This window comes from Ascaphus truei, chromosome 3, assembly GCF_040206685.1.
Source record: "Ascaphus truei isolate aAscTru1 chromosome 3, aAscTru1.hap1, whole genome shotgun sequence".
Classification (NCBI taxonomy): Eukaryota; Metazoa; Chordata; class Amphibia; order Anura; family Ascaphidae; genus Ascaphus; species Ascaphus truei.
This window is the reverse complement of record NC_134485.1, coordinates 107,165,643-107,189,218: the sequence shown is the minus strand read 5'-3', so window position 1 is coordinate 107,189,218 and position 23,576 is coordinate 107,165,643. Positions and strand designations below refer to the sequence as shown.

General features: G+C 44.6%; 2 protein-coding genes across 3 annotated transcripts in view; one reads left to right on the top strand and one right to left on the bottom strand.

Moving 5' to 3' along the window:
• Nucleotides 1-6,659, top strand: part of SRR (serine racemase) — a 33,142-nt gene extending 26,483 nt beyond the window's left edge. For both annotated transcript variants that reach the window (XM_075589292.1, XM_075589294.1), the window contains exons 5-8: nt 2,272-2,391; nt 2,476-2,550; nt 2,627-2,836; nt 5,658-6,659. In XM_075589292.1, coding sequence (XP_075445407.1) covers nt 2,272-2,391; nt 2,476-2,550; nt 2,627-2,836; nt 5,658-5,885 — 633 coding nt within the window. In that variant the 3' untranslated portion in view covers nt 5,886-6,659. The remainder of the gene's footprint in view (nt 1-2,271; nt 2,392-2,475; nt 2,551-2,626; nt 2,837-5,657) is intronic.
• TSR1 (TSR1 ribosome maturation factor) lies at nt 6,593-20,061 on the bottom strand. The gene is made up of 15 exons (XM_075589291.1): nt 19,897-20,061; nt 19,017-19,120; nt 18,096-18,312; nt 17,821-17,955; nt 14,982-15,406; nt 11,734-11,893; nt 10,937-11,121; nt 10,595-10,785; nt 10,316-10,478; nt 9,777-9,887; nt 8,790-8,922; nt 8,120-8,236; nt 7,889-8,029; nt 7,313-7,387; nt 6,593-6,909 (listed from the first exon to the last, which is right to left on the bottom strand). The coding sequence occupies exons 1-15, from the start codon at nt 20,012-20,014 to the stop codon at nt 6,731-6,733; spliced, it is 2,454 nt and encodes an 817-aa protein (XP_075445406.1). The 5' UTR covers nt 20,015-20,061; the 3' UTR covers nt 6,593-6,730.
• Nucleotides 20,062-23,576: the final 3,515 nt, after the last annotated feature.

The following is a 23,576-nucleotide window of genomic DNA, read 5'->3' as shown; positions in this document are numbered from 1 at the left end:
TCAAAAGCTCTGCCCACTATACTTTAATCTATGAAGAAATATAACGTCGGCCCCCTAGAAGGTATCAAATTAGGAGACCGGAACTATTTGTATGGTATTAAAACATAAGACATAACCAAAGTAACAAAGTGAATTTCAAAGTTCATATAACCCCAGGTGATTATTGTATTGATTCAAGTTACTGGCAGTTACCACCAGATCAGACACAATGTGTCGCATTTTGATGATTATGGCCATAACTTCTATGACGGGCGGAAACGTCTGGTCACACCGGAGCGCCAGAATGCCGGAACCCAAAACAGCGGTGCACGGTACACAGAGTCTATCCAGACTCAACCTGCCGGGAAAGCGCCTTGTCCTGACCGCAAGGGATTCCCGCTCGAGCTAGGGCAAAAAGGCGCCCAAATACACACTCTCCCAGCCTTACTATGCTAGGTTGGTAGCATCACCACATAGGACCACTAGGGGAAACTCACCCCAAGAGCCACAGTGCACATACAGTAACAACCCGAGTCTAAACTCATCAGGGGGTAGCATTGCCACCAACCAGGCTATGGGTGAATGCCCACCCACTGCTGGTAATCCCTGACTCATGCAGGGAGTCAATCCCACTTCACTGACTAGCGAAGTTAGGAAGTGGTATAGGATGGGAGGAAACAGAGGAGATGTTCTGACGTATGGATTCCACCTTTTCCTTAAAATAGTCAGCAAAGTCCTGAGGTTAGATGGAGGAAGAAGAAGAGGCAGCTGAGGGTGGTTTGAGTAGAGAGTCAAAGACAGAGAAGAGTTGGCGTGGGTTAGACTTGTGTGTGTTGATGAGAGAAGAAAAGTAGGCTTATTTAGCCTGAGGGCAGAGTTGAAACAGGATAGCATACATTTGTAGTGAAGGAAGTCTGCGAGAGTAAGATTTCCTCCAGAGGCGTTCAGAGGAACGAGTGGAGGAACGCAGCATGTGTGTGTGGGAATTTAGCCAGGGTCTAGGGTTAGAAGGGCGAGTGCGGCAGAGAGAAAGCGGGGCATGTAGATCAAGAGAGGAGGACAATGCAGAGTAGTAGTTCCTGACCAGGTTGTCAGTGTCTAGAGCAGAACTGAGAGAGGAGAGGGAGGAGCGTAAAGTTGAATCAAAGGCTGGTAGGTTAACAGAGCGCAGGTTTCTGCAGAAATGAGGGGGAGATGAGAAGGGGAGAAGCGAGAGAGAGAAAATGAGATGAGGTGATGGTCAGAGAGAGGAAAGGGGGAAATGGAGAAATCCGAGAGAAAAGATTTTAGTGAAAACCAGATTAAGGTAGTGGCCATGCTTGTGGGTGCTGGCTGCAGTCCACTGTTGAAGGCCAAAAGAAGAGGTTAGAGAAAGAAAGCAGGAAGCCCAAAGAAGAGAGGGGTCATCAATGTTGCAGTTGAAGTCCCCAAGGAGAAGAACAGGGGAGTCTGAGGAGAGAAAGAAAGAGAGCCAGGATTCAAAGTGAGAAAGGCAGAACGGGGGTGAGTTGAGGTAGGTGGGCGATTGATGACCGCCACGTGCACAGGAAGAGGAGAGAAGATCTGGACAGCGTGAGCCTCAAAGGAGGGAAAAGCAAGAGATGGAGGAATAGGTAGGGTATGGTAATGGCAGAGGAGCCCCACGCCTCCACCCCTGTCACCAGGGTGCAGAGTGTGGAAGTAAGAAAGGCCACCATAAGAGGGCAGCTTCCAGTCAGACTGAGTGAGCCAGGTCTCAGTTATAGTAAAGAGGAGCAGAGAGTGAGAAAGAAGCCATGCACAGAGAGGAACTTGTTAGACAGGGAGCGAGCATTCCAAAGAGCACAGGAGAATGGGAGAGAAGAGGGAGGGTGGCAGGGGAAGGGTATGATGTTGGAGGGGTTGACACCAGAAGGAGTAGAAGTTGCATTTGGCAGGCGAGGACGAGAGCATGTAGAAACAAGGAAGGGACCAGGATTGGGAGAGATATCCCCTGAAGCAAGGAGAAGCATGGAAAGAAAGAGAATGTGTGAGGCTGATTTGTAGGGGTGTGTTTTAGTGCAGGGGGTATAGCTGTGTGGTGACAGAGGGCGCAGGTAAGAAAGTAGTTCATGTGAACTGAGAAGTGGCGAAGAAAGGAGAGATGGAGATATATGAATAGAGTTAGAGATATAATGAGGCTGGTAGAAAGAAGTGCATAATTTGAAAACAAGTGAGGCCATAGTAAATATAAATAGCGAAGGCGGCATCACAACAATAATAACGTGCGGAAATGTACTGCTTTCAATTGAATGTTTAACTATCTTTTACAAGTCCCGAGTCGAGGTGGCAGCTCAAACTATTAAGGAGACCGGGGGTGTTTTGGTTCACTCAAGCCAGGGCCCTGCTGTGATTGCAGGACAGGGAACCATTGGACTGGAAGTGCTACAGCAGGTACTGCTCAGATATTAAAATAAGCATTGCTTTTCAAGTTAAAATGCCGCCTTCTGCTTCCAACTGCTTTGTCTTGTTTGTCAGGTGCCAGACGTGGAAGCGCTGGTGATACCAGTAGGAGGAGGGGGCATGATTGCAGGGATAGCTGTTGCTGTGAAGGTCAGCATTACCCCAGGATTATCTCTCACCTTCTTACCCCATTGAAGGTACAACCCTCACAGTGTCTGTTCCACAGGCACTCAAGCCTCATGTGAAAATATATGCAGCTGAACCTTTAAATGCTGACGACTGCTATCGCTCAACGATTAACGGGATGCTGACCCCTAACCTCCTACCTCCTGACACCATTGCAGATGGTGTCAAGACTAGCATCGGGCCCAACACCTGGCCCATTATCCGAGACCTGGTGGATGATGTGTTCGTGGTCACTGAGGAGGAAATTAAGGTAATACCCAGTGATATCCTCCCTGATTCAGTCACTGCAACTATAACTTCATCAGATCGCATGGTCTATGAAATAAACATCAAAAGAGGCAGAGGCTGCAACATTAGTCACAGCCCTGACACTGTAGTTGGCCGATTAAATGATATCCTTAGATCCAGCTGTGCACTATTGTACTGGAAATTCAGTGGATCTGAAATCTAGCGACGTATTACTAACCAGTAATATACGAGCTGTATTACAGAATCCGTACTTGTACTACTATGAACCAATGTGACGAAGGACATATAGGCCTAACTGGATGATGGATGCCTACATTATATATCAAATGGAAATATTACTGTGTGCTCATTTGCATGTCTTAGACAGGTATGCAACCCCGCCTTTCACCATTATCACACAGCGCTTCCACTGCAGCAAGGGATTCTGGGAAATGACATGCAAATGAGCACAGTGCCACCTTTTGCTTCAAAACCATTAACATGGTCCCCTGTAAGCTTATGCTTGCTGCATTTCACAGCTTTGAGCACAGCCTGGGTTAAGATGCATAGCCAGTAAACCCACCCACAGACAGCCGTTTCGACCTTAATGTGTCTCGTCAGTGTGAGGTTGGTTATACTGGCTTTGCAAAATGAAGCTTTAGGATAGGTTTCACCACACTTAGTTAAGTTATGGTGGTTAAAAAAAGTGACACAAACCCTCCACAGCAAAGCATATAGCAAATGGAAATATTACTGTGTGCTCATTTGCATGTCTAAGACAATATATATATATATATATATATATATATATATATATATATATATATATATATATATATATATATATATTATTACAGTGTTCGACAAACCTATACATTTGCTCGCCCCGGGCGAGTGGATTTAACCCCCGGGCGAGTAAATATTGGCCCAAGCAGCACACGTTTGGTACTAGGTGGCGAGTAGATTTTTTTGTGTGGCGAGTAGATTTTTTGATGATTTGTCAACCACTAATATATATATATATATATATATATATATCTCCAAATGAAGAAAAAACAAAGGACAGCGTTTTCCAAAAATCTGGGGCTCAGCAATGATGAAAGAATAACTTTTATTAAAGGGTTGACAACATGGAGGTGTACAAATGTACCTCTGATGCGTTTCACGCTGTAATAGCGCTTTATCCGAGGTGTTTTTTTTTTTTAAACTTTATCAACATGTGAACCCCACACCTGGAATGCCTTTAATTTGCTCGTTTCCCTCGTGACATCATGGTGATGAACAAGAGTTTATAAAGCTCCCCCCTCTACTGCCTTCCCTATCTATATTGACTAGAGACATAACATAAAACACAGACAAAGCTCAGTGCACATCCAGAAAAACTTATATACGGTACAGTGCCTAAATATACATGTATAAATAACTAATAAATAAAATGGTCTTTTAGTTTAACATTTTGGCCAAATTGTTGTAAGCCCTTGAGCCAAACTTCACGGCAGACCACGTTCAAGGGTCCCTACACTAATATAAATTCTTAATAACCTGTGCATTGCCAGGAAGAATGATTTATAATGAATCTGTCAATATGAGTTGCAAAAGTTCTAAGTCTGATTGAAGCCTTTATTAACCTGTACATTACCAGGAAAAGCACTCTGTAATAGATTTGTCACGATCACACTGCATGCAGGCAAGTTCCCCTAATAGCTGGAGATGCCATGGAGTGAGCTTTTAACCATTTAAATGTGGGAGGGAGTGAGCTTCCTTTAGTGTAGGGACCCTTGAACGTGGTCTGCCGTGAAGTTTGGCTCAAGGGCTTACAACAATTTGGCCAAAATGTTAAACTAAAAGACCATTTTATTTATTAGTTATTTATACATGTATATTTAGGCACTGTACCGTATATAAGTTTTTCTGGATGTGCACTGAGCTTTGTCTGTGTTTTATGTTATGTCTCTGGTTTTAAATATAAATTGCCATGCTCAGTAGCACTCCTCTGTGAAACTTATATGCTTATATATATGTTGTGGGTATTTTGGGGGTTCAATTTGAGCTTGTAGGTGTTCTGTATGTTTTATAATTCTTGTGCAGCTAGTCTTGGCTGTTTTGGAGGGTGGCAACCTCCTATCCAATTGAAGCTCACTCCCTCCCACATTTAAATGGTTAAAAGCTCACTCCATGGCATCTCCAGCTATTAGGGGAACTTGCCTGCATGCAGTGTGATTGTGACAAATCTATTACAGAGTGCTTTTCCTGGTAATGTACAGGTTAATAAAGGCTTCAATCAGACTTAGAACTTTTGCAACTCATATTGACAGATTTATTATAAATCATTCTTCCTGGCAATGCACAGGTTATTAAGAATTTATATTAGTGTAGGGACCCTTGAACGTGGTCTGCCGTGAAGTTTGGCTCAAGGGCTTACAACAATTTGGCCAAAATGTTAAACTAAAAGACCATTTTATTTATTAGTTATTTATACATGTATATTTAGGCACTGTACCGTATATAAGTTTTTCTGGATGTGCACTGAGCTTTGTCTGTGTTTTATGTTATGTCTCTGGTTTTAAATATAAATTGCCATGCTCAGTAGCACTCCTCTGTGAAACTTATATGCTTATATATATGTTGTGGGTATTTTGGGGGTTCAATTTGAGCTTGTAGGTGTTCTGTATGTTCTATCTATATTGACCTTAGATTTGAAGCACGATTGACCGAGGCAACCCCCAAGTAAAACAATTTTAACAGCACTTCCACCAGTAACCCGTGTTATTGCACCCAAGATGACTTCCATGTCTTGTTGATTTATTCCTTCCCCCCCTTACATGGTCTTCTTCCAATCTCAGGTTGCTACTCTGTTGGTGTGGGGACGGATGAAGCTGCTGATCGAGCCAACGGCTGGCCTAGGTTTAGCTGTAGTTCTCTCCAAGCGTTTCCAAGAGGTTACCAGCAATGTACAGAATGTGTGTGTGGTGCTGTGTGGGGGAAACCTGGACCTTGGGAACACAGACTGGTTACTGGCCAAACAGGCGGTAACAAGAGACCCAGCAGTGGGGGAAGCAGCACTGCAATAGACTCGGAAGCAGTCACGTAATCTAAACCAGTCGAGGACAGCGTTGACTCAATAGGAGGATGGCGCGAGGGGACTCTGGGCCGTGTTTGTGTCAGGAGAGACGAAGAGTGCTGCTCATCCCAGGAGCATTGGTCTATATACTTTAAAGGTCATTTGTGTTTTTATATTGCTGGGTTTAAAAAAAAAAGAAAACACATTTTTGCACTGTGTCCCCTCTTTCCTCTACGAAATACATCTCTGAGACAACTACCCAAGAACTGAAGCTCGTTTACATCTCAAAAGGCTTTTTAACCATTTACACTTGGGAGTACATTGCCCATTTTTGTTCAAATCCATGTCATTTTGGGGGGTGGGTGAATCACAAACTCAAGAGCACTTGCACAACCCTCTGTGTTTTATCCATGGGATATTCAGAAAGTTCCTCTTTGTGGAGCTGCATTTATAAGAAGGGTTGTATTTCTATTAATGTTTATATTCACAGCATTTCACTGTTGAACCTATTTGATTCACTAGCTGTGTGTGTGTGGAGTGATTTGTGCTGGCACTTTTGTTTTTCACCAGTAACAAGATGTAAATCAACAAAAGCTCCAGGCCACCACAGCTCGTGTGAAAGGAAAGAGGAGCTGAACCTATACTGCTGCTGGATTTGTGGAGGGAGATGGCAGCATTTCCTTCCACTTACTAAAAGAAGACATTGGAGGCATCACATTGTTTTTGTAATTTGTTATAATTTCACACATCTGAAAATGCCTGAACACTTAAAAATAAATACAATTTGCAGATCTGGGTCTCTTCCAAGGCACATAGGGGAGCTGAAGTTGGTGCAGTGCACGTGACGCCCACTGCTTATTCCATCTCCACCTCCCCTGGGTCGACGGTGCTCTCATTCTTCACCCAAGTCACTGGCCGAGCCACGTATGGGTCAAAGTTCCATTTGGGATACACACGCTTAAACAGGTTCATAAGGACAGTGTCCTGCGACTTCAGCTGCCCATCAAAATGGCACTTCATGTGTCCGTGTGTTCCTGGCAGGGAGAAAATAATAATTAACAACCAAAAGAGAATACTGGTAATAGTGTGTTAGCGTGGTGGGTGGGTGGGTAGCTAGTGTGCTGTCAAAAGTCAATAAGATGAGGAAAGTAAAAGAGCCGGCACTCCAGAGGACTTTTGGTGTAAAAGTGAAGGTTTGAGAATACATTTCGGTCCTTACTTGGACCTGTCATTCTTGACAAACGTCCAAAACGTTGATCTATCAATAAGACCTTCACTTTTACCCCAGAAGTCCTCTTGAGTGCCGGTTCTTTCCTTATCTGAACGTCACTCCTTGTGGAAGGCTGAGCACCCGTGGCAGATATTACTGGACTACTGCGAGTGCTCCTTTTGTATTCAAAGGCAATAATAAGACAGCAGACAAAACCTCCTACTTACCCAAAGGCTCCTTGATATGTCCCCTGCGGCCCCACTTTGTGCGCAACTCCACCGGCTTAAACCACAGAATGTCCTCTGCGAAACAGAACACATTTCTTCATTGCATATTGTTCACGTTATTTTTTACCCAATTACATCTACCTGAGCAGGATGAAGTGTTTAGATCAAACGTTCCAATATCTGAGCCACTGAGCATCAGGTTTGCACAGATGTTACAGCCGACTTACACAGCAGAGACCATCTCTCCAGGCCCTACTAATAGACGCTGGAACAGACTGAGAAGAACATGCTCCTCTTATCTTTATACACGAGAGATATATTTGTAGTGACTCACAGTGCAACATTAAATTTGTTCTAGTTCCAAAAGAAACCACAAATTACATTGTGCCGCTCAGATTGATTTAAGACCACTTTTTATTAACTCACATTTTTGCAAAAAACGTAAATTTAAAATTAAATAAAATAGTAATCTAGACAATTTTAGCCCTCCAGTAATCACTACAAACCATTTAACGGTGTCACCCAGCCCCCAACAACTATGTCCATTGCATGCAATTTAACTGGCAGTGCCCATACCTCTGTTGAAGAACATGTATCGCACCACTGCTGTACGTTTCAGGATTTTCAACGGGTGGCCGCTCAGCACGATTCTTTTGACGATTATTCGGTCAGGATTGACACTCAGCAGGGAACCAGTGGCCACCAGATCCTGCATCCCTAGAGAAGGGACATGTGCAAATTAGGCAGGCCCCTCCTCTGCATACTAATGCCCTTCCTCCATAGCACACAGAAAGGGACAAGGCTCACCATTACTCCGCTGCTTAAATAGGAGCACCGATGCGGGTGGGAAAGTAATGGGTGCATACACCGTGGCGACCACAGCAGTGTCCGACTGCAGGAAACGTTCAGATTTGTGTTTATCAGCTGGAGAAAGGAAAAAAATAAATACACCAGTCACTAAAACCATGCCACAGCCGGGTGTAAGAAACTGGGAATTTAGAGTCAGTTATTAGGAAACTAAAGTCTCAATTATTACTGCTCTGAAGAGAGATGGCATGGAACAGCTCATTGCAAGTGCGTGCCTAGGTACTCTTAAAACAGAAAATAGTGTGCGCAAAGAAGGAATAAGACGAATGGTCATGGCAAGGTGGGAGAGAACGTTGCTATGAAATAGTCTACGTCGTATTGGTAGCATAACCTATGCAAAAGTGCGAGACTGAAATAAAACATCTTCGTAGAAAGTCAAGTGTACATGGGCTGGATAATCTGGCAGGACAGGGTTTAAAAGATGCAAATGGTACATGTAAAATGAGACTAAAAGGAATGACTGTACAAATGGAGTAAGGTACAGGTGCAGCCGCCAGTGGTTTTGCCAGGTAGTGGATATTTTTAAGATAAAAAGGAAAGGGGAAACACAAGGGAGAGGAGGGGAAGGGTCTGGCTGACCGCTTGTTGGAAGAGCATGCAGGTTTCAGACCTGACGTGTGCTGAGAGTAGAGCGGAGATGCCCGGAAGCGCCTGAAGCCACAGTGGAATATCAGCTCCTCTTTGGCTTGAACTGGCTCACTGTTGCCAGGATATCGCCGTACCAGCATATTTAACACAGACATCTGCAGACACAGAATTAGCATTCACCAAGTAGCAGAATTCATGGTTACAACTGTAATTAATGCATATCCACAAAAGTAGGCAAAATAGGTTCTCAGCACACAGCCACAGAGAATCAGGGTTAGAATGATGAAAAAAAAATGATTAAGCAAACAAAAAAAATAATCCAGAAGTCTAGCACTCTCCTACGTGTTTCGTGCCTGGTGTCCCTTTATCAAGGAGACAGGAACTGCAAAAAATGAAGTCCTTTTAAAATTAGCTGTTTTGGCAGTTTTCGTGCCAAAAACGTGATGACATCACGACGCTCCGCGAATGCATACCACTCGACGACAGCCCTCTCCCCCCCCTTGTGACCTATGCATTGGTCAACCCTCTGCCATTGGTGTCCTGAACGCATGCGCGGAATGGACACGCCCCCATGACGTCGGGCATCCCCGTGGTAACCGCCCAAACAAAATAGAAATTCTGAAATCTTAACGATGCATTAGACATTTTTTCTTTGACACCTCACTGAATGTTCTGTATATACAATTTTGAATGTTATACTTTACCCCTGTATTCCTGTGTCTCCATTTTTGGATTATCATATACAATATAATTATGTGATCTAGTACTACAGCACAAATACCACTGCTGCTGCTTTTTTTTTTTTTTTTGCAATACTACATAACCACAAAAGTGCCTCGCCATTAATTTCCCAAAACACCACAACTCACATTTGAACAAACACTTCTCTGCCCCCTTATCTTAGGATCACTCTTCCCTACCTTAAGTTCTGCCACACTACTTACCATAAGGAAACAAAAACATGATGTTGCTTGTATGAAACTCGTATGAATAAGAACAATGCACTTACCTTCTGTTCATGGCGGAGAAGTGAACAGAGGACAAGTGGACCTCCTTGACTGAAATGTTCCATCACAGAGACCGGTACATCGCTGATGTGCACTGTAACATACCAGCCAACCTGAGGATAACAGGAGAGGCTGTCAAACATGGGTGCAAAATCAAAAACAAAAAGTCCTTGTGGTAAATCTTTATTATGAAAAAGAGTACATTCAGTCCTCGGTTAACCAACGGAATTTGTTCTGGAAGTAGCGTTGGATAGTGAAACCGGTGTAAAGTGAGTCCCATGTTAATCAGTGGCGGTGAGCGCTGGATAACGCATTCCGGCGTCGAAAACGGCACACAGGGTTGCATTGTAAAGCGTTGGATATGCCATTCGTTGTAAATGGAAACGGATAACGAGGGCTACCTGTATTCAAGTTTGAGACAAGAGCTAACTCTGACTTTGCATCAGGGCAGAAATCGTACATGCTCTGTAGAAAACAGGTACAGTAGTGTGCCTGTTATTACATAACGTTATTTGATTAATATGGAAGGCATCATATTTACCATGGCCCCTTCAGTTTTCTCTTCCACCATCTGTCTGAAGACGTGCTTCCTAGTTCTGAGGAAGTCATGAAACTGGAAGATGCGAGCGTAGTCTCTGGGGAGGTTTTCCTTGGCATCCCATGGGGACGTGCGGAAACTTTTTAAGCCACGATATTTCTGGAACCTGCAGGATAATTGAGGTCTGTGAGCAAAGATGAAGGCACAGACAGGTAGGAACTGCTCTTGCCAAACAGTTTCATGCGATAACAGGGGGATGTAGAAACGTTCCCCCCTTCATACCGGACTTTAGCCTGCTGGTCCCGAGGAGTATCCACTTCGTCAGGAAACAGCTCATCCTGTCGTTGCAGCTTGTACTTCTCCAGCATCTGCTCATCCTCCTCCTCATCAAGGTTCTCGTCGTATTTGTCATCTCGTGTACTATCAGGTATAGTCAGAGACTCGCTCTCCTCATTATCACTACCTTCTTCCTCCTTACGTAGAGCAAGGTACAAAACAGAGAAACTAGTTACAAAAAGATAACCACTCTCTCCAACAATCCTATCTGTGTACACCTTGTGTTGGTTTTCTGGTGTCTATGCACACAGTATGAAGTGGACCACTCTACAACAGCTCTGCACTCACTTCAGAAGCTGGTTCATCCATAGCATCTTCCTGGTCATCCTCCATATCATCTTCACTGCCCTCGTCTTCGCTTTCTTCATCATCGTCATCGTCGTCACCATCATCATCCAAGATCCATGCGGCCTGGTAACTGGAAGTCCCTTTGGGAACCTTCTTTACAACTCTTACCCTTTCCCTTAAAGCATCTATGGGGGAAAACAAAAACAAAAAAAGTCCATTCTAGAGACGTACATCTGTGCTTACAAGATGCTGCAGTAACCATACACCAGGCAAGATAAGAACAGTTTACTTTCTTTGCATCAGCACAAATACCCAACTATTTCTTGCATCCACTAAAACTACTGACAAATAAACCTGACAAAATTAGAATTTCTTTTAAATAATCTATTATGCAACATGAAAGGTTTTGCAGTTCGTTATGATGCATCCAGTTACCAACACAAATATGGCTCCAAAACGGTATACTTGTGCTCCTAACAAAGCAGTTATTTCTTACATACGTGAACACCACCATAACATTCCCTACTAATGAAGATTTTCTAACAAGAAAAACAAAACCATGAACCTCTTAAATGACCTTTGTGTGTTAGTTTGTAAAGCAGCTTAAATATGTGCGTTTACACAACGGTTTGTAAAGGATCCAGATCTGCTTAGTGTGTTTGCACTGTTTATACACTATAATTGCAGACACTTCAAAGATTTTCAGACAAAAAGGCCAAAAACTAAAAACACACGCACAACGCATGAGAGAAAATGAGACACAACCAGCATCCAGATATCATGGCACAGCTACTCGCCTTCAGCCTCCTTCAGCTCCTCTTCTGTAGGCCAGGTCTGCTCCCCCTCCATAGGATCTGGGACCACCTCAGACTGCAGTGACTCCTGCACAGTGGTGTTTGCCCTCATCAGGACCTTCACATCTTCGTCCATCTCAGAGGATTTATCACCAGGCTCGTCCTGCAAAGAAACAAAGAGGAGCTTAGCGCAGACACAAATAAATAATATTGTTCATAAAGTCTTCTTAACAGTACACTGCTCATAGCAAGCTGTGGGTTGTACACAAAACAACAGCACGCCATGACATTTGGGGATGGGGGGGTGTTGGGGGAAAATAAACTATAGAAAAACAAAAAGAACGATTCCTGCGCTCCTACCAATTAGGCTAAGATAAAATAATATTCTCATGAAAAAGGGTATTTTGTTAAACCCTTTGGCCAAAGCATTTGTAAGCCTGCATGGCATGTCAAGGCATACCAGTTAATGCAGGACACACACGGAAAAAGTGTAAAAGCCCTGAAGGGGTTAAATAAAGCATGAGCTTATGTGAGTACAGGCATAAGCCCGCATTAACGTACGCAATGGGACCGGAGCATATATGTAAAATGAAAATGTACTTAAAGTGAAGCACTACCTTTTTCCCACTTATCGATGCATGTACTGTACTGCAATCGTCCTATATGTGCATAACTGATGTAAATAACGCATTTGTAACAGGCTCTATAGTCTCCCAGCTTGCGCACAGCTTCGGTACAGGTAGGGAGCCGGTATTGCTGTTCAGGACGTGCTGACAGGCTCATGCGCGAGCTGGCGCTTGCCTATTGGGCGATATGTCCTTACTCGCGAGTGTATCGTATATTCCGGCGTATAAGACGACTTTTTAAACCAGGAAAATATTCTCAAAAGTCGGGGGTCGTCTTATACGCCGGGTATAGTCTTATACGCCGGCAAAGTGCGGGCAGACGCGGCTTCCTTGTTTATTTTTTCTGGCGTGCCGCGCGTCAGCCAAGTGCGCCAGGCCAGCGGTGCGCAAACTGGGGGGCGCAGCCTGTGCGGCGAAACCTGGGGGCAGAGCAGTGGCAGGCAGAAGCTCCATGCTGCTGCTGTTTCCCTGTGCTTGCAGAGGGGGCGGAGCGTCCCTCTACACACAGACACAAGCCCTCCTCTTCCTGTCTTTACTCCTCCAGTGTTCAGCAGCGTGGGGAGCCGAGCATGCAGTACAGCAGTACTTTCACGTGTGTGTGTGTGTATAGTGATGTGTGAGTGTATAGTGATGTGTGTGTGTGTGTGTGTGCGTGTATAGTGATGTGTGTGTGTGTGTGTGTGCGTGTATAGTGATGTGTGTGTGTGTGTGTGTGCGTGTATAGTGATGTGTGTGTGTGTGTGTGTGCGTGTATAGTGATGTGTGTGTGTGTGTGTGTGCGTGTATAGTGATGTGTGTGTGTGTGCGTGTATAGTGATGTGTGTGTGTGTGCGTGTATAGTGATGTGTGTGTGTGTGCGTGTATAGTGATGTGTGTGTGTGTGCGTGTATAGTGATGTGTATGTGTGTGTGCGTGTATGTGTATAGTGATGTGTGTGTGTGTGCGTGTATAGTGATGTGTATGTGTGTGTGTGTGCGCGTGTATAGTGATGTGTATGTGTGTGTGTGTGCGTGTATAGTGATGTGTATGTGTGTGTGTGCGTGTATAGTGATGTGTATGTATGTATATATAGTGGTGTGTGTGTGTGTGTGTGTATGGGTAGGAGTGTGTGTGTGTGTGTGTGTGTATGGGTAGGAGTGTGTGTGTGTGTGTGTGTGTGTGTGTATGGGTAGGAGTGTGTGTATGGGTAGGAGTGTGTGTATGGGTAGGAGTGTGTGTATGGGTAGGAGTGTGTGTATGGGTAGGAGTGTGTGTATGGGTAGGAGTGTGTGTATGGGTAGGAGTGTGTGTATGGGTAGGAGTGTGTGTATGGGTAGGAGTGTGTGTATGGGTAGGAGTGTGTGTATGGGTAGGAGTGTGTGTATGGGTAGGAGTGTGTGTATGGGTAGGAGTGTGTGTATGGGTAGGAGTGTGTGTATGGGTAGGAGTGTGTGTATGGGTAGGAGTGTGTGTATGGGTAGGAGTGTGTGTATGGGTAGGAGTGTGTGTATGGGTAGGAGTGTGTGTATGGGTAGGAGTGTGTGTATGGGTAGGAGTGTGTGTATGGGTAGGAGTGTGTGTATGGGTAGGAGTGTGTGTATGGGTAGGAGTGTGTGTATGGGTAGGAGTGTGTGTGTGTGTGTGTATGGGTAGGAGTGTGTGTGTGTGTGTGTATGGGTAGGAGTGTGTGTGTGTGTGTGTATGGGTAGGAGTGTGTGTGTGTGTGTGTGTGTGTGTGTGTGTGTGTGTGTGTGTGTGTGTGTAGGAGTGTGTAGGAGTGTGTAGGAGTGTGTAGGAGTGTGTAGGAGTGTGTAGGAGTGTGTAGGAGTGTGTAGGAGTGTGTAGGAGTGTGTAGGAGTGTGTAGGAGTGTGTAGGAGTGTGTGTGTGTGTGTGTGTGTGTGTGTGTGTGTGTGTGTGTGTGTGTGTGTGTGTGTGTGTGTGTGTGTGTGTGTGTGTGTGTGTGTGTGTGTATATATATATATATATATATATATATATATATATATATATATATATATATATATATATATATAGTGGTGTGTGTGTGTATATATATATATATATATATATATATATATATATATATATATATAGTGATGTGTGTGTATATAGTGATGTGTGTGTGTGTGTGTCCCAAACTCTATATTTTAACTGGAAAAGTTGGGGGTCGTCTTATACGCCCAGTCGTCTTATACGCCGGAATAAACGGGGAATATACGGTACTTAAAGTGAGTGTCCTTAAACCGGGGTATGCCTGTAGTGCAATTAAAATCTGGCTAAAGCCAGTATCATACTTACCTTTGCTATAAAAGGTAAACTGGGTGCACAAATTACCTGGTGTGAATATAATAAAACTTACACATATATCTCTCTGTCAGCCTTACACATTCACCTGCCATACAATCATTGTATGGTAGGTGAATGTGTAAGGCTGACAGAGAGATATATATGGAATAGGGATTGGCATTTGGTGCCAACAGGGCATGTACAACCGAGTTGTTTAAATATTGTGGCAAGATTTAGAACTGTACATTTTCAATAATGGATATAACACACCTGTCACTAAATAACAGCGGAAGACTTACAGGATGACATTTTAAGCAAAGTAAACTACACCAGGAAGCTTAAAGGGACAGAAATCGTACCGCCATCTCCTCGTCCTGCCCTCGCTTTGGCTTGTGTGCTCGGGGATTTAGAGGGCAAGGGTCAGGAGGAGCGTCGATTTGGCTCATTTGGAAGTCTCCATGTCCCACGATGTGCAGCAGCCAGTTCACGTTCAGCGCTTGCCCTCGCACATAGCCAGACACCTTCAGGGTGCCCAGCAGGCCGCTCTCATCATTCGGCAGGAAGTCGGCTCTCTGTGCCAGCAGGTAAGAGCGGCGATCGCGGAATGCCAGGTGCCGCTGCTTCTGAATGGCCATCTGCCTCACAAGCATAGCCACCTCCTGCTCAGTGTCCAGGTGGAGGAGCTTGGCATCAGGAAACCTCTTGTCTGTGGCTTTGCTCAGCTGTTTTTTTAGGTCTGTCCTTTTCTTTAGCGGTAGATCATTCATCCCCTGCACCGCAAGCACTGAGGCCGGGTCATTAGGAAAGGGGGAAGATAAGGGAAGCAAGGTAATCATGTTAGTGAATTTCTCAGCAGTAAATATTGGTAGCTAAGAGAACGAATCGTCTGACTTCATACACAGGAAATTAACAAAATTAAAGAGGAAATCCCAGCAGCACTTTAAAACAAAAACAGAGAGAAAATATATATATTTTTTTTTTAAAGGACTGTTCCAAGCAATATCCTACGTGTTTTTTTTTTATTCAACTCAATGCTATTTTTAAATTAGTTTTAAAATAATGAGCATAATTTGATTTCTATAGCAGGCTTTAGCACACCTCCCAAGCAGTGCGACATCTTTGTAACACTTTCCTGTTTGTGATAATTTGTTGCCAATATTCCCAGCAGTTTGAGCTGTAAACTGTAGCAATAGATAATGTTACCGTAGTAATATATGAATACATTGTAGTAGAGTTACACTGATGGATTGATTTGAAATTGAGGCAGCCATTTAGTGAACACAGGGAAGCAGGATTTTGCTGATCGATTACGCTGCATATATTAAAACATTGTTTTTGTTAAACTGCTTGGAGTGCCTCTAATATATGCAGCCTTTGATTACCTTTATTCAAAACAAATTACTTAAGCTGCCAATAGATTTGTTCTCCTGTAATTGATCCCTTTCTTTCCAGGGTATACCAAATGGCTGCCTTTCAGTTTCAATCAATCCTTCAGTCAGTGTAACTCAGCAGCTCCAATGTATTCTTATATTAGTATATTAGAGTTATTTACTATATGCATGCCATGCTGTCACCTAATCAATAAATTGATTTTAGTAGTTTCACCATTGTAGCCCCATCATTTTTGCCGCTGTGCTCCGTTTTTCCTCCTTTTCCGGATTTCCTGCATCTATTCTACAGCGTGAGGCACGCCAACGTGCAGCGGACGGCATCACATCGTGAGTAACAATATATACTTACCACCTTATGGTTACCAACAGTGGGAGTATATTGCTGGACTTTTTACATATAAGCTCTAGAGAGGTAGTCCACATAGGAAGAAAAACAGTACTGCTTACTACAGATATGATCTGCATCATGAACCAGGACATACATTCATATCCTCCCTTTCTATGAGCATTATTGATTGTACACCAGACTCCATGATGCCTTGAATTGTTTCCTCTCCAAGCAAGCTTATTGTGTTCAACATAAAACAGATTGTCACCTTGTATCCAAGAATTGGTAGCACGGATCTATGGACATTGTTTCCTTTTGTTTGGCTGTATTCTTATATTACGAAGGTAACATTATCTATTGTTACAGTTTACAGCTCAAACTGCTGGGAACATTGGCAACGAATGATCAAATAGAAAAGTCTTGCAAATATCTTGCACTGCTGGAGAAGTGGTTTAAAACCTGCTATAGAAATCAAAGTATACTCATAAAAAATCGCATTAAGAGTTGAATTAAAAAAAAAAAATTAAGACACGTAGGATATTGCATGGATTGGGTCTTAAGTTTTATTAATTAAGTATCACTCCTACTAAATGATGGTCACTGTATTACCTAAGGTCTGGTAACTTCATTGTGACATTTTCCCGATAATCCATTATACCTTCTCTCCCACTTCAACATACAATTGAAGCGGAGGAATACATCTTTGATAAACACCTACAATACACAGTAATTTATACAGGAATGCCGTTTTCCTGATCCTTTTCCCCCTTAAATTTTTATTTTCAAAATATAATGATAAATTGAAATAAATCATACAATACAAATCATTTACGGACATCCCGTGCATTGCATCGACATCAGATATGGAACGTAGAGTTCCAATTAACATGCACATAATAAAGAGAAAACTTGGGAGTGTGGGGGAGGTAGGGGATGAAGCCCACAGAAACCACCTAGGGTCCCATTACTAATTTAATTTTTGGGATGCCCAATCCCACTGGACACTTGTAATCCGCTCTCAGACTTTCTCCCCCTTATTTTTTAAATGTAATACTGCATAAAAGCCCACAAACTATTATCGCTCCATCTCTATACATCAATGATTACAAGGGATAAGAATATTGCCATTTACATTGCCATATAATCATTCTACTTATCTAAAACTACAGTCCGACATTCACTGAAGTAAATCGCACATGTAACATATTTTTAATGTTTTGTCCCAAAAGCAGCAAAACCAAAGTCCACAGAACAGACTGCTTTATATGGGCCTAACTAAGTGATCACACCTAAGAGATCGTTTTGCTGCATCAATTTCAGTAATTTAAGCCATAAATAAGTTTTACAATATTCACATACGCCTATTTAGAGAAGAGTAATTGGACACCAACATTTCTCTGAAACTGAAAACTCAAAAAGTAGAGCTGCTCATTAATTATCAGGGTTGAGGATGCTTCCTGGACCCCTTAAAATACCTACCATAGCTGGGAAGGCCCTGAGCAAAGAGGCAGGAGAGGCAGTAATCACCGTAACTGTCCCAGCCCTCTTGTGGATCCAGAACAAACAAGAGGGTGTCAGCCACCTTAGCCAAGTCCAACAGAGAATGCAGGTCATCTATGAACAAAGAGAGGGGGTTGATTTATAGGAACTAATTGCAAATGCAGAAAATTGAACATTATTGAGACATAAAAGCATCTGTTGTCTATGGAGAATCTAGAAGTTGATAATAACACAAGTGTGTATGATTTTTGTACCCGTGTCTGCTTGGACGAATCGCCATCTCTGCTTGAGTTTAGGGCAAACCAGAGTAAACATGCCCCCTTTCTGGTCATCATCATGCACCACGTCATCTTCATTACTCTGCATCAACTTCAAGAGGCTGTTGGTGACAATCCCTGCATGCAGTCGGACAACTACCACCAGGTGTGGAGGGCCATCCTTACTGCCCAGGTTCCGCTTCTCTGTGAGGACCTGCAGATAAAGGGAAGAAATAACAAACCAATCACAGTGCTCACTCTTCAATAACACTAATATAGCGAGATGGCAAAGGATCACTACCCAGCACCTCTATCAACACGTAAAAGTGACAACTTGGTCCAAAAATCAGGTTTGTTAAATAGCCAAAGAATGACAATGATAAAATGTTCTTACATATATCACAGACTCAAGGATAAAGTAGGTGACATATGCAAAGTCATCAGGTGGAGATTACATGTTTCATAAGAAACTGATGTTTATTCTGTAACTTTTTTACTCATCTGAAACAAAGCACTTGTTAAAGAGCTGCTAGTTCATCTTATTGGCCCAGAAAGCAGCATTCTCTGCACTGGATACACAGACACACCGGTAGTTGTAAAATATTGACAAATGATAAAATTAACCAGTGTATGTCAACTATATGGCAGTGTAAAAGAATTGCACAGCTTAACAGTTAAATATCATACCACACTGAATAAAGAGAGGGTTTGATAGATTGGCTTAGAGAAAAATATATATATTTGTACTAGCTAGCATATACATTTAAAGTCAGGAATGCCATTTACAGCTCAAACCATCTATAAATGTAGTTTAATCTGGTTGACAGTGAATTTGTGTCAGAACCATCTCACTGAGCCACAGGTAGGTGCTCACTTCCACATTAAGAGAAAGGTCTCCGATCTCCCCATGACACTCACAGCTTCTTTCCTATGCTTGCGGATCTGGCTGGCTTTGTGTCTCCTGTCCAGTTTGTTCAAATGTTTTCTAAGTTTTTTACAAAGGACTTTTGCGGGAACACGGCCTGAGGGGGAAGAAAAGAAATTAAAGATGCACTTATCTGAAAGTCAGAGTTTGCATGCTGAAGATGCAGTGTTTATAGTTACAAAGGATGCCAGGATGTATTATCTCATAATTGGAGAGGGTGTGTGGAGAGAGAGAGAGAGAGATAGAGAGAGAGAGATATATATATATATAGAGATATATATATATATATATATATAATATATATATATATATATATATATATATATATATATATATATATATATATATATATATACACATACACACACACACAACTTTTCAGGGTCATAGATACTGCTCGCACAGACACGGGATGTCAAGTGTTTACTGTAATGCAGTAGTCCTCAAACTCAGTCCTCAAGGGCTATCAACAGGCCAGGTTTTAAGGAAATCTCTGCTTCAGCACACATGGCTCAGTCATTTAAACCGAGCTAGGGATATCCTTAAAACCTGGCCTGTCGGTGGCCCTTGATGACCAAGTTAAAACAGCACCGGATTAGTGCTTCCAAACTGAAGATGCGGCATGTGCAGATAAAAGACAGCAACGGTTACTGCTATCCGGTTCTACATACATGTGCCAACACAAGATATTAAGGTACACAGCCGCACGGATGTGAGGGGTACAGCACACCGTGTTAACAGCGTTTAGGGAGCATAATAAGGCGGTGCTGCCTGCACACCGCATGTCAGTGATGTCTCGGGTCACACTACACGTGGAGCAGCAGCACGTGGGTCAGTGCACCCGGAGCGGGTGTCACCGGCTGCCGCTCTCACCTTTGTTTTCTCTGTCCTGCGCCCCTCGGCCCCGGTGCCTCCCGGTCTTGTGCTGCTTGTTCTGCTGTTTGAAGGCCCCGGGTCGGTGCGCCTCCTGCTGCTGCTCCCCCGCCGCCATGTTATTATTTGGAAGATCTCACGCACAGCAGCACCGGGCCGCCGCACGCACGCACGCCACTTCCGTAATGAAGTATGCCACGCCCAACTCAGGGCGGAAGTCACTCCCATCTCCATGACAACAGGAAAAGCTCGAGGCAGTTAGCTGCCTCGCTCTAGTTTACGCGTGCTTTGCTGCGCATGCGCAATGTGGGATGCTGAATGACTCGCTTTATAAGGCTAAGGCCCCGCTCCCAGAGTCAGCGCACCCGCACTGCTGACAGGCGGTGCGCTGAGATACACAGACCGCGATATGCGGTCTGTAGGGAGCGGGAGCCGGAGCGGGAGGTGGGCGGTTTGACAGGGAGGGGGGGCGTGGCTTGAGCGGAGGGACCCGCTACTCTCCCTCCACGGACTCGGGCTGGAGCTGGAAAGTAAGTTTAAACACACACACGCAGGCACTCATTCATACGCGCACACACACACACGCGCGCACACACAGGCAGGCACTCATACACACACACACGCGCGCACACACAGGCAGGCACTCACGCACTCATACACACACACACAGACAGAGGCAGGCACTCACGCACTCGGGCACACACATACAGGCACGCACACACGCACTCAGACACACAGACAGGCACTCACCTGCTTTCACTCCACACTCCTCCCCGCTCCCCGAAGCCTCTCCTCCTCCCGAAGCCTCCCCTCCCCATTGGCTCACAGCCACACACGTCACGCGTCAACGCTAGGAAACACCATTCTCTTGTGTCTCCAGCGGCTGACGCGCCACAGCGTGTAGTCAGCTGTGCAGCCAGGGGGGACCGGGACCGGCTCGCGAGGATTCCCCTGCTGGTGGGGAACTCGCTACATTGCCGCCCGCGCCAACGAGCGCAGCGGGACCGAGGCCTAACTCTGCGTTGCAGCATTTGGAACGTTGCGCTGTGACTGGTAACCCAATAGATTGGTTGACAACGTTCTAAGAAGAAGGCGTTCTGATTGGCTGATATATCTGACCATTTCATTAGTCGGCATACAGGCAGTCCCCGTTTTAGAACGAATGGCTTATCCAACGCTATGCAATGCATACCTATGTTCATTTTTACAACGCCAAAACGGCTTATCCGACGCTCTTACGACGCTTTGCGCTTTGTGTACACATAAACAACGTTGCAAAGCGTTGTAAGAGCATATATATAATATTATATCATACTATATAATATTATATTATACTATATAATATATTATTTATTATGTTATATTATATATAAGGAAGTTCAAAAAGAAGTAGAAAAGTGGACAACACCTACTGCTTCAGATTCCTGCATTTGATCTACGCTGGAAAGGAGCATATCATCCCAGACTGCACATCTCAGCACTTACTGATTGCTGTGATGTCACCTTTACTTTTTATATTTGCTGTGACCTCACTTATTTTCAAATTATGCACTTCCTTCCACCAGCCTCCATGTCTCTAACTGTATTCATATATCTCCATCTCTCCTTCTTCCCCACTTCTCAGTTCACATGAACTCCTTTCTTACCTGCGCCTTCTGTCACTACACAGCTATACCCCCTGCCCTAAAACACACCCCTACAAATCCTCCTCACACATCCTCTTTCTTTCCATGCTTCTCCTCCTTGCTTCTGGGGATTTCTCTCCCAATCCTGGTCCCTGCCTTATTTCTACATGCTCTCGTCCTCGCCTACCACAGGCAACTTCTACTCCTTCTGGTGTCAACCCCTCCAACCTCATACCCATCCCCTGCCACCCTCCCTCCTCTCTCCCATTCTCCTGTGCCCTTTGGAATGCTCGCTCCCTGTCTAACAAGTTCCTCTCCGTGCATGACTTCATCTCTCTCACTCCCTGCTTCTATTTGCTATAACTGAGACCTGGCTCACTCAGTCTGACTCTGCTCTGGAAGCTGCCCTCTCTTAGGCTGCGTCCATGGTGAGTGATGCCGGGCGGAGGCGCGCTGAGGCTGATGCAAAGCAAGTGCTTTCCCTGGCCTTAGACCGTGCGCCGTCCGGGGGCGTGTCGGGGGGAGGGCCAGTGATGTCACGGAGCTGGTTCGCCCTCATTGGGCGAACCGCTCACGTGACCGGCCCTGCGCTCCCATGAGCGAGAAAATTTTAAATTTTGCTAAGACTTACGCTTCCGCAAGCGTGCCCCTGCTAAAGCCGCTCTCATTGCGGCTGCAGGGACTCGGTGCCGAGCGTAAGCGCACCTCAGCACGGGTCAACGCATAAGTGCTGACCATGCCCGAGGCCTTATGGTGGCCTTTCCTTCTCCCACACTCCGCACCCTGATAGCAGGGGTGGAGGCGTGGGGCTCCTGCTCTCCTCTCTCTGCCGTTACCGAACCCTTCCTATTCCTCCATCTCTTGCTTTTCCCTCCTTTGAGGTTCACACAGTCCAGATCTTCTCGCCTCTCCCTGTCCACGTAGCAGTCATCTATCGCCCACCTACCTCTACTCATCCCCCTTCTGCCTTTCTCTCTCACTTTGAATCCTGGCTCTCTTTCTTTCTCTCCTCAGACTTCCCTGTTCTTCTCCTTGGGGACTTCAACTGCCACATTGATGACCCTTCTCTTCTTTGGGCCTCCCGCTTTCTTTCTCTAACCTCTTCTTTTGGCCTTCAACAGTGGACTGCAGCCAGCACCCACAAGGATGGACACTACCTAGACCTGGTTTTCACTAAAAACTTTTCTCTCATCGATTTCTCCATTTTTCCTTTTCCGCTCTCTGACCATCACCTTATCTCATTTTCTCTCTCCTGCTTCTCCCCCTCTTCATCTCCATCTAGCCCTCGTTTTTGCAGAAACCTGCGCTCTATTGATCTACCAGCTTTTGAGTCCACTGTACGCTCCTCCCTCTCCTCTCTCAGTTCTGCTTCAGACCCTGACAACCTGGTCAGGAACTATAACTCCACCCTATCCTCCTCTCTTGATCTACATGTCTCGCTTTCTCTCAGCCGTCCTCGCCCTTCTAACCCCAGACCCTGGCTAAATTCCCACACGAGCATGCTGCGTTCCTCCACTCGCTCCTCTGAACACCTCTGGAGGAAATCTCATACGCTCGCAAACTTCCTTCACTATAAAATGATGCTATCCTGTTTTAACTCTGCCCTCTCTCAGGCTAAACAAACCTACTTTTCATCACTAATCAACACGCACAAGTCTAACCCACGCCGACTCGTTTCTGTCTTTGGCTCTCTACTCAGACCACCCTCGGCTGCCTCCTCTTCTTCCTCCATCTCACCTCAGGACTTTGCTGACTTTTTTAAGGAAAAGGTGGAATCCATACGTCAGAACATCCCATCTGTTGCCCCCTCCCATCCCACACCGCTTCCTAACTCTCCTGCTTTTCTTGACTCTTTTTCTGCTATCTTGGAGGAGGATGTGTCACTGCTGATCTTCTCTTCTCCCTCTACCACCTGCCCTCTTCATCCCATTCCATCCCATCTCCTAAAACCTCTTGCTCCTTCTATAATCCCTATGCTCACACAGATCTTTAACTCTTCCCTCTACTCTGGTACTTTTCCATCCTCCTTCAAGCATGCAACCGTTATACCATTGC

Bases quoted from the DNA above. Each gene is read 5' to 3' on its own strand.
- TSR1 (XM_075589291.1), bottom strand. From the start codon at position 20,014: ATGGCGGCGGGGGAGCAGCAGCAGGAGGCGCACCGACCCGGGGCCTTC. The intron at 19,121-19,896 runs GTGAGAGCGGCA...CTTCCCCCTCAG, and splicing joins GCAGGACAGAGAAAACAAAG to GCCGTGTTCCCGCAAAAGTC. The intron at 11,122-11,733 runs GCGAGTAGCTGT...TTTCCCCCATAG, and splicing joins GGAGCTGAAGGAGGCTGAAG to ATGCTTTAAGGGAAAGGGTA.